At 40.6% G+C, this 20,603-nt stretch overlaps 1 protein-coding gene across 1 annotated transcript in view; it reads left to right on the top strand.

Annotated features, from left to right (window-relative positions):
* Positions 1 to 527: 527 nt before the first annotated feature.
* The window catches only part of LOC142109101 (SLAM family member 5-like), a 31,333-nt gene continuing 11,257 nt past the window's right edge, over positions 528 to 20,603 (top strand). The window contains exons 1-4 of the mRNA XM_075193141.1: positions 528 to 576; positions 1,894 to 2,217; positions 13,798 to 14,055; positions 19,822 to 19,938. Of these exons, the coding sequence (XP_075049242.1) occupies positions 528 to 576; positions 1,894 to 2,217; positions 13,798 to 14,055; positions 19,822 to 19,938 (748 nt within the window). The remainder of the gene's footprint in view (positions 577 to 1,893; positions 2,218 to 13,797; positions 14,056 to 19,821; positions 19,939 to 20,603) is intronic.

Raw genomic sequence — 20,603 nt, forward strand, 5'->3', positions numbered from 1 at the left:
TTGCGCACAGATATTACACTTTTAAGGATACTTTGTCATTCCATCTTGTCTTATTCTTTCCTGTCTAATTTTTCTGGACTACAGAAATAAAAATGTAAAGGAAACCAAACAATGATAATATTTTAAAGTAAAAATAATACTTGCATCATCCCTGAGAAATATAATGGGAGATAATTAATATGTTTTATCGAGTATATCAAAATTATTCCAGATCTTACTATTCTGTATTCGTCAATCTTCTTTTCAGACAGTTTGTTTCTACATAACTATATAGGACCACATTTACTAAACGCAAATCGGTTAAGGTTCAGCTCTCAGTCTTTTGCTATGAAGCCGAGCACCTCGATTTGGGACCTTTATCTCTACCATGAATGTTTCTAGCTTTCTGGTGCAGTGCAAAATAGAGATCTCAATTTGATTTCACTTCCACCTCCTACAACTAGACTCGTCACTATTTCCTCTCAGAAATTGTGTCTGTTGCATTCTGTTATCAACTAAACTAAGAAAACATGAACGAGTGAAGGACAATGCTCCGTCTTTCCATATTGGTCCTCCTGACGCTTCACTATCACACATGTGAGTTTATTTGGTTTGTTATCTATGGATAATTAGCAGTAGTCAGTATTGTTTTATAGCATTAGTTTCTTTCAGCAGTTTATGTGTAATGACCTCTATAAAGACCAGTTAGCTCCCAGCTGATTTATATACAGTATATACCTATGTCATAGATTGTAATTACTGCTTCTTATATCACCAACTAAACCACCTATCAGTACCAGGATCAGATGTTCTGGGCTGTCCCCAGATACATTCACCCATAAGGAAACCTAAAGCGGGTTCTCTGGTATCTGCTCAGAGTCACTGTGTATAATGTAACATCACTGTGTGTAATGTAACATCACTGTGTATATTATAACATCACTGTTTATGATATAACATCACTGTGTATAATGTAACATCACTGTGTATAATGTAACATCACTGTGTATAATGTAACATCACTGTGTATAATGTAACATCACTGTGTATATTGTAACATCACTATGTATAATATAACATCACTCTGTATAATGTAACATCACTCTGTATAATGTAACATCACTGTGTATAATATAACATCACTGTGTATAATATAACATCACTGTGTATAATGTAACATCACTGTGTATAATATAACATCACTGTGTATAATATAACATCACTGTGTATAATGTAACATCACTCTGTATAATGTAACATCACTGTGTATAATATAACATCACTGTGTATAATATAACATCACTCTGTATAATGTAACATCACTGTATATAATGTAACATCACTGTGTATAATATAACATCACTGTGTATAATGTAACATCACTGTGTATAATATAACATCACTGTGTATAATGTAACATCACTGTGTATAATATAACATCACTGTGTATAATGTATCACAGCTATTTATTTCAGTGTTATAATAAATCCACTAAACTATTTAAACAAAAAATGTCAAGTTTTTAAATATAATGTATATAGCTGTGATACAGTGACAGTGATGAAAGAAGGGGGAAGTCAGTGTGATACATTATATAACTTCTATTGATATAAATAACTAGCCCATTCACATGTTATTATCAATATTACTTATTATAATTACTGACCTTCTCTGAGCCTAATAAATAAGTGATGTGAATTAACAGCCAATGTGGTTCTATTAGATGCCATTAATGACAGGACACAATCATGAGCATACAATGATCCAACCAGAGAATGGCCCATACAGAACTATGAGCTATAAATTATTGTGCTACAATATTACATGTAAATTTACATCATGTATGATCCATTACATATAAAATAAGTTGTATCTGTCTTGTGCTTATTAATCCAGTTTCTCTGTCTATACCAGGTGTGTTATGTGCGGATCCCTGTGCACAGAGAACTGTATCTGGTATTCAGGGAGGAGACGTCACTCTGCAACTGGATCAGACCAGGATCACACCCATTCACTGGGCTTCTCTCCCAAGTACAGCACCTATCGCTACAACACAACCTGGAGGATATATTGACAATATTGTCCAAAAGCGTTATACAGGAAGAGTGAGCAGCACAGGAGATGGGTCCTTACACATCACTAATCTAACACTGAGCGATCAGAGGATCTTTGCAGCAACTATACAGAAAGAAGAAGAAGAAGAACCGGAATGTTTACACTTTAATCTGACAGTATACAGTAAGTTATGGGTCACTTCTCTATACAGACTATATAGCAGCAGATCTGATGCAGAAGGAAACAGAGTTTTGTCTGAGGTGTATCTATAGTTGGTATGGGGTCCTGGTGCCATCCTATGCCAATATGTGCAGTTTTCCCTTGAGGGAAGGGGTAAGACCTGATCTCATTTTGAACTGCAGGGAGTGGAACCTTCATGTAGGTGAGTTCAGACCCTTATCCTGGCAGACTCCTGGGGCTTGGGACGGTGCCAGGGTACTACTACTGGGGACCAATATTGAGGACTAACAATTGTGGACTAAATATTGAAGGCTGAGAGGTATTGTTTGGGGATTATTGGAGACTAGGAACTATGCTTGGGGACTACTAGTAGAGACTGGGATCTGCATAAGAGGGCTACAGCTATGGACACGAAATTACACTAGAGTATAGATATTAGGCAAACTATACTAGATGACAACTATACCAGAGGACTACTGCTGGGAACTACACTGCTACTGGGGACTGAAAAGTATACTAGGGGACTACTACTGGGGACTGGGAACCAGGACCACCAAGAGGAATCTTGTGCTCTGATTGAACCCACCCCCTGACTGTATACACATCCTGGGGGAAAAGTGACTGTATGACCCATCTTTAGGCTGTGTACACAGAGTCAGCAAAAGTCAGTGCTGCTTACAGACCCTAGGAGGGGACTGCAGAGAGAGCCACTGGTCCACACAGTCACTTTCCCCACCTCTGAGGCTATAGATGGGGCACAAGTACATCTGCCCCCACCATATGTACCACCACTAGACCCATAATCGAGACTCTTTGTACCCTCTCCCCCACAGGAGCTATATTAGAGGACTATTACTGGGAAATACACAAATGTGATAGCAGATTTGCAGTTGGCCTGGAGCTGTGTTATTGTTCTGTGTATTTCTTAAATATTGCTGCCAATGGGGCTTTTCATGATGGCGAGCAGCTTTAGTACAGTAAAGGGATGGCCACAGCCACAGATATAACTGAAGCCATATTACTCCAGCTACAGGGCAGGTTTAAGTGCTGATTGATTTTGGTGACTGACACATATGCATGCCAGAACAAGTGTTTGCAGGTAATAGAAACTATGAAAAAAAATATTTACAGTACACATTAAGAACATCCTGTTTTATCATGTAAAAAAGTAAATAAAAACATTTATTTTTATTTATGACTATAGTATTAAGAGTTGGAAATTATCCTTCCTCACACTTCACAAAGGGCATAACATTCACTCTCTTACACCACAAGGAACAATAATGTATTTATGTCTTAAAATATTTTATAACAAGCCTGACAGGTCCTCTTTAAAACACTCTTCACTTCCCCCATCTATTCAAATCAAGGGCAGGCTGGGCTGGAGGGTAAGAGGGCATCTGTCCCCTGGGCCACTCCCATACTGGGCTACCTTGGACTAAGTCACTGGGCTACCTGCATTTTTCTTCTTTTAAAATGTTCCTAAAAGTGTGCTGAGTTGAGCCTTGGCCCCCAGGATAAAATTTGTCAGCCCTCCCCTGATTCAAATCCCACCTCAAGACACCTCTCAGCATATACCATAGCTATCAGTAAAGTGCATTGCAGGAACATAACGGTGTATGTCAGTGTGCACAAACATTGCCATCACCATGTGGTAAACAAGCACTGTGTTAGTAATGATACCAGACTACAGCTTATTTTATGTCTTTTTGTGACAGAAAGGGTTTGTTGCGGGCTGAACAAACTTCATGTCACATGATGGTTCAGGTTTTCAGTCTCTAAGTTATGAGACCTTTGTTGTATCCAGATGTTCTTCAATCAAACCTGCTCTGTGATGTAACCGTAAGTTCCTCCACTCTTCACATACCCATAGACAGCTGTGTGTATCCAGAACTCACACTGTGCATGCTAGCACTAATAACTAGAGATGCTCAGGCTCAGTTCTCCAAGAACCGAGCCCACCCGAACTTTGCTGATTCGAGTTACTTTCGCGCGCCCTCGGAAGTGAAAACGAGGCAAAAACAAGATTTTTGTACTCACCGTAAAAACTCTACCTATTGTTACGAGCCGCAGCGGTGCCCAGCCGCCGCGACTCACTCACCCGCGTCCCGGCCGTCGCCATGGCGACCGGGACGTCATTTCTGGCCATAACCCGGCCGTTGCCGGGGCAACCAGCAGACGCTTCAGAGCTGCGTCCCGGCAATAGGAGGAAGCCGGGCGCAGCGTTCTACAGCCTGTGGGCTAATTAATATGGGCAGATTATAGGAGGCAATTACAGGCATTAGCCTGCAACTGTGCAGGCCAGGGGCAAGCCCTGACTGGCTCTATTAGTGACTGCTCTATTAACCTGCAGGAGTGTGTTTTTTCAGCTGGGTATTTAAGGCAATGAGGTCTGCTGCCTCATTGCCGGTTATAGCTTCTGTGCTCCAGTCTGCTGACCTGCTTGTTCCAGTTCCTGTATCCTGTATCTACGTTTGACTTCCCGTGTATGACCCTTGGCTTCGTATTGGACTTCGCTTGTGTTTCCTGTGACCCTGATCCTTGGCTTGTTTACCCGTTCTGCTACTTTGCCTGTGACCTCTGACCTCAGCTTGTTCATCATTACTGTTACCTGCTGCCGGCCTTTGACCTCTGCGTGGACCTGACTCTTCTTGCCTGGGTTCTCCCCAGCCGGTTCACACTTCACGACCCTCTGTCAGTCTGCAACCCAGTCTGTCCCCACCATCAGGGGCTCCAGTGAACACCTGACTGGCAGAGTAGACTCCGGGTTGTGTTGTGCCGGCTGGAGGGGTTCCTAACACCTATAAACACAGTTGCGGGACACTGCAGACCATGGGGTATAGAGGGCGCTGTGGAGTCCAGGCAATAAATAGACTTGTCTGTCCTGCTCCCACCCCTCTATGCCCCCACACCACCGGAAATCTTCAGTTAATTTACTAACCAAGACGCAAAAGAGGGCGAAACTCAATCAACAGAACATACAACGAACTGTCAGAACCACAAAAAGGGTGGGTGTACATTGCCCCAACTGTGTTTAGAGAATGAGATTTTACAGTGAGTGCAAAAATCTTGTTTTCACTAGCACAACCAATTGGGAGATACTGCAGACCATTGGGACGTTCCAAAGCTGCCCATATGGGTGGGAATGCTCCAAGCGAGCCGCACACAACACTTTATGGCCAAAACTCGGATCCTTAGAAGCAAACACATGAAATCTATAAAATTTTGTGAACGTGTGGACGGAAGACCATGTAGCAACCCGGTACACCTGCTCAACTAAAGCCCCATGTCGCGCTACCCAAGAAGCACTGACCGACCTAGTAGATTGTGCTGTAAGGCCTCCCGGAACCTGCTGTCCGACAGAAACATAAGACTTGTGAATAGTGTCTGTTATCCACCTAGAAATTGTCTGTTTGGTGGCTGGCCAGCCACACTTCCGGACATTATACAAGACCAGAAGACTGTCAGTCTTCCTAACAGAGGCCAATCTATCCACGTAGATCCGCAAGGCGCGGACCACATCCAACAACCACATCCAACAACCACAATGAATTCCGTTCGTTTGACTTACTACTACCCAAAAGGGCAGGGACGACAATGTCATCATTGACATGAAACCTCAAAACCACTTTTGGAAGAAAGGAAGGGACTGTACGAAGTACAGACCTCTCCTCGTGGAAGATAAGAAGAGGAGGTCAACAAGACAAAGCCACTAATTCCAAGACCCTCATGGCCGAAGAAATAGCTAGTAAGAATACCATTTTCCACTGACTCCAGTGGCTCAAACACCGGTTCCTGTAATGTGCAGAGTACCAAGTTTAAATCCCATGGTTCTACCAGAGACACAAGGGGGTTTGCACGTGCAACACCGCTTGAAGCAAAGTCTGCACATCCGGTAGAGAAGCCAACCATCTCTGAAAGTAAACAGACAAGACTGAAACCTGCACCTTAAGCGATGCCACCTGCATGCCTTTTTCCAACCCATCCTGAAAAAAAGCCAGCAAACGTGGCACTCTAAAGGAAAAAGTAGGACACTTTCTCAACTCAAACCAGCCGATGTACAACCTCCAGATCCTGTGGTAATTGGCGGAAGAGGAGGACTTCCGAGCACTGATCATTGTGTGAACAACCCTGTCAGTGAAAAATCAAGGTCTCAACTTCCAGGCCATCAAAGCCAACCATGCCAGGTCGTGGTGGAAGAACGGACCTTGGCTTAGCAGATCCTCCCTTAATGAAAGATGCCAGGGGGATTCCACCGCCAAACTGAGAAGAACCTTGTACCAGGACCTCAGAGGCCAAATCGGGAGCCAGACGAATGACTGTGATTCTCCTCTTACCTTTTGAAGAACCTTTGACAACATTGGAAGGAGGAAAAACATACCCCAGGTCGAAATGCCAAGGTACTGTCATGGCATCCACTAAAAATGCCTGTGGATCCCTCGTCCTGGCACAATATTTGTCCACTTTGTAATTGAGCCGTGAGGCCATCAAATCCACCTCTGGCAGACCCATTTGTGAACAATCATTTGGAAAACCTTTGTGAACACTCTGGAAGCTGTCGCCAACCCACAAGGAAGGGCCCGGAACTGGAAGTGTTCCCCATTTACTACAAACTGCAGCAGGCTGTGGTGACCCTGCCAAATTGGGGCATGTAGATAGGTATCATTGATGTCCAAGGATGCTAGGAATTCATCCTTTACCATGGAACTGATAACAGAACGAATAGATTCCATGCAAAATCTCAGAATCCTCATATGTATAGGTCCTTTAAATTTAAAATTGTCGAAAGGATCCATCTGGTTTTTGAACCAGAAATAGGTGAGAGTAGTATCATTGTCCCCTCTCCTTGAGTGGGACCGGTACCACCACCCTCGATTCTACCAGAGACCGGATGGCTAAGTCTAAAGCCTTCCATCTTGGATTTTGTGTAAGAGGAGTAATTAGAAAGCGTACTGACAATACAAAACAGCACAATCATTCAGTCAGAATATCACAGATTGGCACAGGAACATCTATCTGAACTCCCTATTAAGGGACACAGAGAGAGTGAGGAAAAATTGCGCTGGAAACTGCAGAGCCCAGGAATGACAGTTGGTGGAATCGCTCCTCCCCTTTTTCTTATATCTCCTCTATAGAATATGGCCGCCCATATCTTTCAGTGTAATCTGGTTGAGGACTGCGCTCAGGCGACAGCTCCTCAACAGACTCAACTCCAGTGGAGTGTGGGCATAAAGGGGTGGGAGCAGGACAGACAAGTCTTTTTTAGTGCCTGGACTCCACAGCGCCCTCTATACCCAATGGTCTGCAGTGTCCCCCAACTGGTTGTGCTAGAGAAACGTCATTGTTGCGTCGTAAGTTCTCACGAGTTTTGAATTATATAAGTACCGCCCTCTACGGCGATCCAGCGCCATTTCACAGAGAGACACAGAAGGGGTAGCATGGTTCTTGGCAGTCTCTAGTGCAGTTGGGCAGCGTCATAGGTATAAAAGAAAGAGGAGGGGGTAGCAGTGCTATTAAAAGTATCCAGTGACATTCTACTGAGTTATAGCTCACACAGAAACAGGAGAGCTCCATTGCTCCACTGCTAATTGTAATTGCTGAAATAGAAATAATAGGACTGTCAGCATTCTTCAAAATCTGACAACCTGTTTGAAAAACTAAAAGATTACATTGCAACATGGTTTATCTCGTTTGGACTCTCCTGAGAATATGTCATTTATGATAACGCCACCAATATTTTGAGAGCATAACAGCTGTGTGAAATCCATCACATTCCCTGTTTTGTTCACACAATCTACTTGATGGTACAGAGCTTTTTGAAAAAAGACAGGGACGTGCAGGAGATGCTGCCTGTGTCCCAAAAAATTTCAGGACATTTTAGGAGGGGGAATGTGTTTTAGTCCAGCGCAATACTTTCCGTGCTGTGCAAGGTGCGGAAACAATTCGAAGTAATCACCTGTGAACTGAGTACAGACACTAATAGCTTGAGCTATTAGTGTCTAATTAGACTTTTTGAAAAGCACCTTGAAAAATTGAAGGATGAGATGAAACAAAGAAATTACGCTAAGTATGTCGGACTTGTAGATGAAGTACTTTAATCGCTTCGCCATGATCGAAGAGTTATCAACTTCTGGAAATCGTATCACTACATTTTGGCGACTATGTTTGATCCTAAGTTTAAGAGCTCTCTTTATTTCCCACTGTCCCAGATCACAAGAGATGCAATGAGCTCCTGGTGAGCAAGTTGACGGCTGAAGTGGTACCTGACACAACGGTGTCCTGTCTCTCATTTTCTCAGGCGACTGCTGCTAGGAAAAAACTAAGCTTTTCTAAGAGACCCAAAGATGATGCAGATGATTCAGCAGACCATTTTGACATTTGGTCTGGTCTAAATGAATTGCCCAAAAATCATGACAACTCTGTCTTAAAATGAACTACAAATTCAACGAGGAAGGCCTTTACTGGCATTTAGATCAAAGTACAGAGACTTCTGTAATGGTGGATTCCAGCCAGAATTAATTAGTATTGAGTGATGATGATGTACACACTGATGATGATGACAATGTAGATTGCAGGTGCTGGGATCTAGTTGAGATAAGGAGCTAGCTGATGCTGGAATGCTTATTAATGTTTGGGTAAAATTACATGTTGCCAATTTTATGTTTTTTTACAGTAAAGTTTCACGTTTACTAAAAATGTGTTTTTTTATTTAAAAAGGTTTTTGACATTTATATTACAGAGACTTCTGTAATGGTGGTTTCTTGCAGGGTTGAATTAATTTTGTGTTAGGATGAAATTTGTTTTCAATCATCCTTTTAATTGCTTCTCTTTTGTACGTGTGACCACATACTTTGTTTTTCACTGGGTTCACCATCTCCAACACGCCGGGGCACCCGGATTGGTCTTTGTCTGATAAATGCATGCATCCCAGGTGGGTCAGCGCTCGTCGCCATGTATTAGCTGTATCATTACCACAGTTATCCAAGGAATGGGTGGAGCGATCAAAGGAAGCATAACTGATTTAATGACCCATTCTCAGTTTCACTGTACCGGCCGTGTGCTCTGGTTGATGGCGATCTCCTCGTCTTCATCTTCCAAAGCTTAGTCTGCAGGGGCCAGTGATACAACCATTTGTTTTCTCAGGTCTCTTAGCTGTTCTTTAAACTGGACATATTTATCATCCTGCCTCAGGGCCTCCTCTGTACATTTCTTCGGAAGCTCAGTGTAACACTCGTGTACCAGCTCTCTTCAATCCGGGATCTCATCCGGTGGGTCACGTTTTAACTTAAGTAGGGTCTCCTCAACTGCGTCTATATATTGGTTTAAATCTCCGTTCAATGCAGCATATTCCAACATGACAGATTCCATGCTGCCCACATGTTCCGTGTCACAGTCTGTCTGAAGCAGATCTAATGCCACTCCAGTTGTAATATCCATTCCTGTGTCTACATAAGTTTGGCAGTTCTTCAGGGATTAGAAGGAGGTATCCACAGAGGAGAAGGAGATTAAAGATGCAGCACGAGCAGACATGGTTTAATGATGTAGAGTTCATTGACAGCACTGTTAGGCTTAAGGCAGCTAAGCTACTGGTATCTTGTTTTGTGGGGGCCCAAACAAACCAAGCATTTCAACCACAAAAGTTACACTGCTTGTCGCTGGAGTGCTTGCTTTGTTAAATTGTACATGTCCTTTTCAATATCTTACATAAGGGTGAGTGGAAGGACCCAAGGACAATTCCATCTTGCACCACTTTTCTTTTCTGCCCCTGCTGTGTGGCAATGTTTCCTAGATGTGCTATAAACTGCCGTGTGTTTGTGTCGTTGCTCTGTCGCTTACCATCCAGCCAGGTCGCTGCAGTATTTGTCCGAAAGTGTATGAAAATAATATTGTGACCTGTGATGTGCCCAAAATTGACTGAAAATGACTGGAAATTAGTGTTATTGAGGTTAATAATAATGTAGGAACATAAAAAGAGCTAAATTATGTGATTTTAGCATATTTTAGCTATTTTTTAAAAAAAAGCAGAACCAAAACCAAAACACGGGGGTCAGTGAACATCTCTACAAATAACTCATAGTGGGGGACAAACTCCTATAAATGCATGCTTTCCATAATATGTTGCTATACTAGGAATTATTTTTTTAAATGCATATTTACCTATAGACTGATTCATAGCTAAAGATGGCCTGTCACCTGGCCATCACTGAGACATTGCTGAAATGTCCCCACTTTTAAATATTCAACAACGGCACAACATGATTTCTCTGTTTATAAAATGCAATTTTATTATCCGTTTTTTGTTTGGTGAGATTTGTAAGTTAAAAGTTAAGTTATTAAATATAAACAAATGGAGAATTGCCATTCTAATTATATTTAGTAAATATTTTCTGATGAGGGTTGCACCGAGATCCACCTAGACCAGTGTTGGCTAACCTGTGATACTCCAGGTGTTGTGAAACTACAAGTCCCAGCATGCCCTTCCAGTAATAAGCTGCTATATATTGGCAAAGCACTCTGAGACTTGTAGTTTCACAACACCTGGAGTGTCAAAGGTTAGCCAACACTGACCTAGACTGTACCTCATGTGATGCACACACAGGCATCTGTCTAGCTACAAAGTGACCTTGGAAATTATTTTAATTGGCAACTATTTAATAGGATAAACATTTCTTAATCTTATTTTTATCTGAATAATTTATGCATATATACTTCTGGTTCTTTGCATAATCATAGAATAAAATTCAATCACCATACTGTGTAAATAGAGCAGTCTTGTCCTCACATTTTCACTAATTATTGTAAAGTGTATACAGCCCTGAACCAGATTCTCAGCCTTTTGGCAGGTAAATTACTTGTACACTTTAACAAGTGCTGAAGTTACTCATATTATTTCTTAGACTTTAAGCTGTAACCACTTCTACCTTCTCTTCTGTTTCAATACTTACTGTATAATATGCAAATGACTAAAGCATAATAAACACAAAGCATGATAAAGCATAATAATTATTGTTAATAATAAGAATTTCATCTGACTTAAGCTCCATGCCAACTACACATCCACTATTGCAAGTTTAGAAACCCTTCAGTGGAGTTTTTGTTGCTTTTGAAGGTTAATTAAGGAAGTCACCTTTTATTATAATGTTTATTATAATCTCCAGAACTATTATGTGGGTGACTGCCTAGAATGCCCTAATTGCTACATTATTATAACAGGTTAATGTAAGTTCTTTGATACATGTATAAACACGTGTATATATATATATATATTTTTAAATATGTGCACTATTAATCACACTATGACTAATGTGCATCTAACAGTGCATCCAAAAGTGTAATATAATGTAAAATGCTGCTTTTAACTTGTGTCCTTGTAAAAGCAGGTATCGGCACTTGCCAGTCCAAATTTTAAAACTTTGAATATGTGCATCAAGTCATTTACTTCATGCATATTTATAGCACCCACATTTAAGCTAAATATGCATTTCTGATGAATGTGTGAAACGGCTTCTTGTTCCAGATAATAAAGCTCGGCACAGAGACTAAGCTTCAGTTGTTATAGGAAGAAATATTCATTATAAATATGTTGTCTGAGCCAGTATAACCATATTTGCTAGCTGCAATTTAATAAAAAAAAGTTGATTATTTTCTGAAGCTGTAGTCAAGTATGTTTGTTGTTGCCACAATGCCATTTTATTGATTCTTTCCAAATCAATGGAGGCTTGTCCACCTCCTTCATCTTTGGAATATCTGAACAATATTAGACATGGCCCCATACATCAATGGAGGCTTGCTCACCTTTTTGATCTTTGGACTATTTGGACAATATCAGGCATGGCCTGATCAGGCATCTCCCACCTTGATTATTGCAACCTCCTCCTCACTGGCCTCCCCCACTCCCGTCTGTCCCCCCTCCGCTCTATACTCAATGCGGCCTCAAGACTCATCTTCCTTTCCCGCCGTCCTCCTCTGCCTCCCCTCTTTGCCTTGCGTTACACTGGCTCCCCTTCCCCTACAGAATCCTTCTCAAACTCCTCACCACCACTTACAAGGCTCTCTCCAACTCTACTGCCCCTTATATCTCTAACCTCCTCTCCATTCACACTCCTGCCCGCTCCCTGCGCTCGGCCAACGACCGCCGCCTCTCCTCCACTCTGATCACCTCTTCCCACTCTAGAATCCAAGACTTTTCCCGTGCAGCCCCCCTTCTCTGGAACGACCTCTCTCGTTCCATCCATCTCTCTCCTACTCTGTGCTCCTTCAAACGTGCACTCAAAACTCACCTCTTCCTCAAAGCCTACCAACCATCTACTTAACCCCCATCTCCTCCCTTTGCTCGTCCTCCCTTCTCTCTTCTTGCCTCAACTGGCTGCTCTTGTGCCTGGTCTGTTTACCCTCCCTTAGGATGTAAGCTCGTATGAGCAGGGCCCCTCCCCTCCTGTCTCCCTACCTGTTCTTCCGCTCCGTCTTTACTGCATATGACTGGCCGGAGTTTCTGAAGTATTGGTACTTTTTGTTCATTGTTCTGTATGGTTTCACCCTGTATAGTCTACTGTTAGTACAATGTGCGGCGCTGCGGATACCTTGTGGCGCCTAACAAATAAATGATAATAATAATAATAATAATGGCCCCACAGATCAATGGAGGCTTGCCCACCTCCTTGATCTTCAGACTATTTGGACAATATCAAGCATGGCCCCATAGATCAATGGAGGCTTGCCCACCTCCTTGATCTTTGGACTATCTGGACAATATTAGACATGGCCCTTGTGGCGCTAGAGGAAATTTCCAATTAGGCATATGTGGGGAAGGAGTCTGTTTTGCTAATAGCAGGAAATGCTAAGTAAATCTATTCAATGAGAGTGACCAACATTTAAATACACAACAGGGAACTGTTACCTGTGTGCATGTCTTATTAGACAGACAGGAAACCTAGCAATGTAAACAGCATGTGATAGTAGCTATCTCAATAGTAGCTATAAATTGACCACAAGCTTTGTACTCCCCTTGTGTTCACTAAGGGTCTGCTACGCAGGAAATCAGTAACCGCATAATAAAAGCGAGACACTGGTGCTATGGATACACACTCAAAAATCTAGCTTCCAAGCCAATGATGATGTAGTAGCTGAGTCCATAGGAAATCCCCCACTCCACCACCCATTTGTTATGTGAAGCTGATAGTTTAGTGCACTGGCTGTATAATAGTGTATAGAGTGCTTTTCTAAATGAGCACCCACAGTCTGACCAAGCAACTCACATGCAGATCAGATAAGCACTATCTTGTTCTGACCTCACACTCCATTTGATCTCTCTCAGGATCTCCATCTCAATTACTGTCATCCCACTGGTTTCTATCTCTTTCTACCAGTCCATGTCTTGGAACTCAGTCATCTTCAAGCGAGAACTTCGGACCAGCTTACATGGCTGGGCTCTGATTGGGAACACACGAGTAATGCTTTTTAAATTTGGGTCCCACTACTCCTCTCACTTATTAAATTTTTTCATGCAAGCTTATTGGATAATTGATCTTTATGCATGCCATTATTATATTAATGTAGAGTGTGTTCTCAATTTGTTTCCTACAGGAAGATTATCAGCCGGTGACATCCAGATCAGTCCCAATGTCATCAGTAATGTCACCTGCTCTATGACCTTGATGTGTATAGTGACAGTACCAGATGTGAATATAACCTGGAGGAATATAAACAGCAGTAATATAAATGTGACGCGAAACGTCCTATATGTACCTCCCAGCGATGTAAACTTCACCTATACCTGCACTGCCAGTAATCCTGCCGGTAACGTCTCCAAGTCTGTGGTTCCCCAGCAATACTGCAACAAAGGTAATTATACTGATATACCTGTGTAATGTACATACATGTAATCTCATTACCGTACATGTCAGAATACAGGATAAGGGTACCTTCTTACATAAGACACCATGGGGTAGATTTGCTAAAAATAGTGTTTTTGGCGGCACTTTGATACTGCCACACATTGCTGCAAATTTCCAGCGGTTCGGTGTTCCAAACGGCCACATTTACTATAGGTCGGTTTGAGGCTGGAATGTTTAACCTCCAGTGGATTAGTTAAACGTTTAGGTTTAATGTTTAACTGCCGACGGTTTAGTCAAAACGGCCAGAAAAAAAGGCAGGCATACCGTTTGAGCTACCTTGCTATTCAGAACATAAGATAAGGCACCATTGACGTATGAATTATGGAGGCAATCATTATCAAAATTTAGTTATAATTAACTTATAGGAGCAAATGTTATTGTTGATTTTATTTAGGAGCAATATTATTGTATTATTGTATTATTATATTATGGGGGAATATGAATATATAATTATACTAAGGGGGTAATAATATTTGATTACTATTAGAGCAATCTCGCCTCTCACCTCTTTTTCTGGCAATTTAGCAGACCGCAACTAAAATTTAACTTGTTCCTTTTTGTGCTTCTGTCTTGTGACATAGCCCAGGTATGTGCAGAATACAGGAGATTGTTGGCATATGTGGGGAGTGTCCATTTCTTACCAGAACTTCCTGAAGCTTGTTCAATGTTGCCATGGGCCTCTAGATAGCTGTCCCAACTGTGCTACATTTTCTCCACTTATTGATTATAGTCTTCACAGTTCCATGATACATGTAAAGTCTTTTGAAACTCTTTTATATCCTTCTCCCAACTGGTACCTTTGAACAATGAGATCCTGTAGATGTTTTGAAAGCTCTTTGCGAACCATGGCTATCCTATCAAGATGTAACCTACAAGGACAGCTGATTTTTATTTTGGGCTAATCACAATCACTTTCATTGCTGCCAGGTGTATGTTAATTACCTTTGAACATGATTTTGAGTATTATTGGTTAATTTTGAACACAGCCCAATTATGAAAGGATGTGAACACTTATGCAACCACGTATTGTAGGTTGTTTTTTTGCTAAAAACTGTCTATTTGTTTTTCTGAAATGTGTTGGTTACAAGGCACATTTAGAAAAAAAGACTTTACATCACAAACACCTTCAATTTCAATAAGGGTGTGTAGACTTATTATATCCACTCTATAAGAATCCATTTTAATATACTTTTGTGATGAAAATATAACTGGTGGTAAGTAATGGACACAATATATCACTGAACCCTAATTAATGGCAATGATGACAATGAAGGGGCAGCACGATGGCTCAGTGGTTAGCACTTCTGCCTCACAGCACTGGGGTCATGAGTTCAATTCCTGACCATGGCCTTATCTGTGAGGAGTTTGTATGTTCTCCCCGTGCTTGCGTGGGTTTCCTCCGGGTGCACCGGTTTCCTCCCACATTTCAAAATCATACTAGTAGGTTACTTGGCTGCTATCAAAATTGACCCCAGTCTCTCTCTTTGTCTGTCTGTGTGTATGTTAGGGAATTTAGATTGTAAGCTCCAATGGGGCAGGGACTGATGTAAGTGATGTGAGGGACTCTCTGTACAACGCTGCGAAATCAGTGGCGCTATATAAATAAATGGTGATGATGATGATAAATGATAAAAATTAGCCTTTATCAGATCAACTGCATAATCATTACACTAATTTAAACAGCATTGCTATATCTAAAAAATGATAGATGAAGTTATATGAATAGTAAAATGATGAAGAGATGTGTCACTTCCCAATACTGTTTCACACTCCGCCTGAAACAGTACGATATAATGTTGAGCCCGCTGCAGTTATTTCTACCATCGAAGCCTCATTATCTGAGCTATATCAATGGATACCATGAGACACTTGACTGGGAAATATTAGCATTAAATGGAGCATCAAATGAATGTACTATAAGGTGATACGAATTATTTCATCTATTATCTGTCTTATAATTTGTCTCACCGACTAATAGCATCACTGAGTAACTTTTTATTTTTGGTGCTATGTTAGGGACTGTGAGTTACTGGTTCTTGTAAGTCGTTAGCGTCACCAAAGATGATTATTTACTGTGCTATTCTTATTGTGTGGTTTAATTTTAAAAGGGGATCACTTGTTATATTAATGGACATAAATATATTAATGGCTTAATGAACAGATTATAATTATCGATAATTCCTTTTCCGTAGCAGCCATAACTATGGACAGCTTCCTTTTCCAGGATAGGTAGAGACAGATAACAAAACACACACCCTAGGTAGTATATAAGGTCCTTGAGTGACTTCCCAAGCTTGCGTCTGAAAAATATAAACACGTTACAAGCATGGATAAGAAATTGGGCTGCCATGGAGACTCTTGCAAAAAAGTTATTTTCTGCCCAAGACATGATCTCTGCTACTTCATCATCAAGATTTGGCTTTCTCGTACCTATCTGCTGATTTATGAAGACTTCCACTGTTCTGTTTTCTGAGAAAATTCTGAAATTCTGAAATACTTTCCTTGGAGTTGAGAATGGAAGTGTTGAAGCACTTTCCATACTGCTCTGATTTTCAAGACGTTTACATGAAGACTTGTCTCATTCTGTGACCACTTGCCTTGTACTACTTGCACTTGAAGGTGAGCTTCCCAACCTGTGAGACTGGCATCTGTAGTTAGAATCATCTTTTGTTCTTAATTTTTGGCTTAGCCACCACCTTAGCGACTGTCTGGTGATTTCTGACAAGGTAATGATCTGGTTCAGGGAAGTCCTTCTGTAATCCAATATCCTTATGAGCTCTATCGGGACTATTAGGAGATTGCGGTTATGTCAGCTTGCCCACGAGTTTATTCCTATAGTGAATGGGAACATACCCACCGATTGTAGACCTTTCTTTATTGAGACTTGCCTCACAGTCTGCAGCTGACGTGCTAAGGACTGGATCTTGATACACCTTTCCTATGATAATAATACTTTGTCCTGCATGATGTCTATCTGGACCCCCAGGAACTGAATACGTTGTGATGGGATAAGATGACTTTTCACCTTGTTCAGAATACAGCCATGCTAATACAGAAACTACATTACTTGGACAGTCTTGCAACTGACACTGTGTTCTGAATTCTGCGCCACAAGAATGTCATCCAGATAAGGACATCTCTTCACTCCTTGCTTCCTCAGTTCCACTATAAATGTGGCTAACACCTTGGTAAAAGTTCTCCGAGATGTAGCCAACCTGAAAAGTCAGCAAGTGAACTGAGAGTGCTGGCCCAGTACACAAAATCGTAAGTATAACTTCCTGTGATGAACAGCCACAGGGATATTAAAATAGCCATCCTGAAGAACTATGGATGTGATTAAGTTCTCTTCGCCTAAGGAATTTACAGACTCCATGAGGAAATGTCTGTTATGAACAGACTTGTTGAGTCTTTTTGAATCCAGGATTGTGCGAAAGGTCCGTGATGCCTTTCTTATCAGCAAGTCTCAAGTAAAAATCTGTACCTTCTTGACCTCCTGGAACAAGAGAAATTACCTGCTCTTGAGCTGTTTGAGCTCTGACCTGGGCTGTGAGCCACGTCCTGCAGACTCAGTTGGTAAAACATTTCCCTCATTCAGGGAAGCTCCAAGCAGGTCAGTGCAGACACACAGTCTGTTCCTCCCAATGACATGTGATACAATGCCGACCACCGGCATCCAGGAACAGGTTCTAAATTCAAAAGGTACTGCATTAGAATCTCTCCTAAGGCAGCGATCTGATGCACCCAGGAAGTCAGCCCCATCCACAGCTCTCATACATTCACTTATGCGTCACCAGGATTTCCAGAGAAGGTAAGCCCCTACTTACAGAAAACAATATACGCTACCTGGCCTAGAAAGAGGAAAAGGAGGAGCTATCTTATATACCATCTGGGGAATGTTTTTTGCTACCCATCTCTACCTAACCTGGAAAAGGAAGCTATCCATAGTTATAGATGCCATGGAGTGCGAAGAAGAAAAAATGCTTTATTAAAATATAGCATTTTTATTTTTTTTGTTTAAATAAAGTTTATTTTATTAATTTATACATTTATTTTTATAAATTTATTATTTTTTTGTTGTATCTGGAACAAGAAGCCCAAGTTCAGTCTTCCAGTTTCTCTGCACATGTTCGAATCGGCAAGCCCACTCATGCATGAACAGATTTACCCCAGACTGACCAGCGACTAGTAAGAGTCCTCTTACTGCTGCTAGTCAGTATGACCGGGGAGCTGAGCACCGCTCAGCTGGCCGTGAAATGTTAATCATGCATTTCGATAACGAAGATTTTGTGCAGTGCAGAGATAGAACATTTTCCTTAACGCTGGTTTAAATAGATGGACCGGCATCGCCAAGCACTATAGCGGTAAGGCCTGGCAATGATGGTCTACCCTCTGAGACCCACACTCTACTCCAAATAGGGCATCACTACGCATGCGCGGGGACCTTGGAAGGGTGAAGCGGCTTTGTTACACCCCTGCGAATGCTTTTCACAAACTAATGAAAGTTACATAGAGATGCAAAAATGAAAAGATCTCTAGCGCTAGTGTGTAACCCAAAAATATAACTATGAAAAGAAAACCAAATAATCACATAATAAATTAGTTATGCAATATCTATAATACTTATAATATTCACGTCAAGTTCGAATTTGTGAAATCAGATCACATGATTCTTCATCATACAATATTGACCAGCCACATCATATAGAAAACAAAAAAACAAACACAGACATAGTGCAATTTGTTTAAATACACATGAAGTATTGTATTTCCAACACCCCAACGGTTTGTTAAATATAAGATGTATTTTCAGCTTCTTGATGTGTATATACATCTTGTGGTGTGACCGTACCAAACAGATTCTTGAGTGATAACAAAACTAATGTCTTTTTAAAGATCCTCCAAATTGTTCTCTTGTGATGAAATCACAATAATGTGCAGACCTGTACCATAGGCTCACACAAGTGTCCCTTTTGGTTAAACGCCTACCAGAATGACTTTGGGAATAGGCCCTTAAAGGTTTCTTTATCTTGTACATCCAATCTTCCAGAGATGTTTTCCACATTAATACCCAAAAGTGAAAAACAAGAAGGATGTAGCGTAATATTGTCTCAATATCCAAAATGTAGTAATTCCATTTGCATATAAAAAAATAAATATAAGATAAAAACACATACAAAATGAAGGTGTACAAAGGTGCTCCTACCGGAAGTGAAATCAACTGAGCATTTCTAATTATTATAGATGGAATTAATGTCCCAGGATTAGATGTTATCTCTATGCCGGTCAACTTGACTTTCAGATGTTTAGAAGTGGTAGAATTTGCAGTATTTAAACATTCTCAGGCACTACAATGACATATTGATGCAATAAAATCAAATATAAAGTCATCCCTCTTTATAACACTAAAACGTTTCCAAATATCAGTCATGCTCTTTTTCTGAGGCCAAATGACTCAGCATTTGATAAATTGAAAATAATTTTAGCTCTGCAGTGGTACCGAAAATGGAGGATTGCAGGTGGCTGAAAGCATTTTGACACCTATTATGTAAATGTATAAATAACATATAAATCTGTTATACTCGTTATTCACACTACCTGATACAATGTATATAGAATACTGAATGTGTTGGGGCTTCCCATGTTTTTTATCTCATACTTTTATATTATCTTATTCTACTGTATATCATCAATGTTGTCTACACTCCTATTTCAGGACCAGAACCAGATGATTCACAATCTAAAAGGACTCACATTGTTGTAGCTGTTATATTACTTATCATTGCTATCCTTGTAGTTGTTTATTTTATACTCTGGAAGACAAAAATAAAAAGTAAGTATCATTCAATATGTATTTATATCCAGGGTAATAGAAAAACTCTTTATAAGTTGCAGTTTGGTGGATTCATACACAGCAGGCATAACTGACATGCTATGCTTTGCAGTATACACTGTTTTCCACAACCACTTAGGACAATGTCACAAATATGTGTGTGTGGCTTCTACTGTCTTACTTTTTATTATAACACAGCTACTGTGGGACCCCAGGGTATACATCTGTATTCATGCTTCATTACTGAACATTTACATTTAGAAGTTTCCAAGTCCTTATAAAGTAGTACAAATACGTAATCTATTTGATCTGCTGCAAACCTAAAAATATCTTCTCCTGTTAGAACAAATGTACAATGTGTAAATCAGGATTATAGTGCTTCTAAGGTCTCTTCCGATACAGATAAGAAATTAACTTACATAGTCCACATAATTCCCATAGAGAGTCCCATTTAGTTACCCAGTATTACAATACAATGGTGCTATTTACAAAGTGGTATTATTTTCTTATATTCTATATTTTTCTTCTCCTATTATTTAAATTCCTCAACTACAGATAAATACTATCACCCTATTAACACAAGCTGGGCCATGGCAGCTAATCAGAATCTGTCATTTGACTAGAGTCACAACGCCTATTGTATTCGTTGTTTAAAAATGGGTACA

The sequence above is a fragment of the Mixophyes fleayi genome, chromosome 12 (genome assembly GCF_038048845.1).
Source record: "Mixophyes fleayi isolate aMixFle1 chromosome 12, aMixFle1.hap1, whole genome shotgun sequence".
In the NCBI taxonomy this organism is placed as follows: Eukaryota; Metazoa; Chordata; class Amphibia; order Anura; family Limnodynastidae; genus Mixophyes; species Mixophyes fleayi.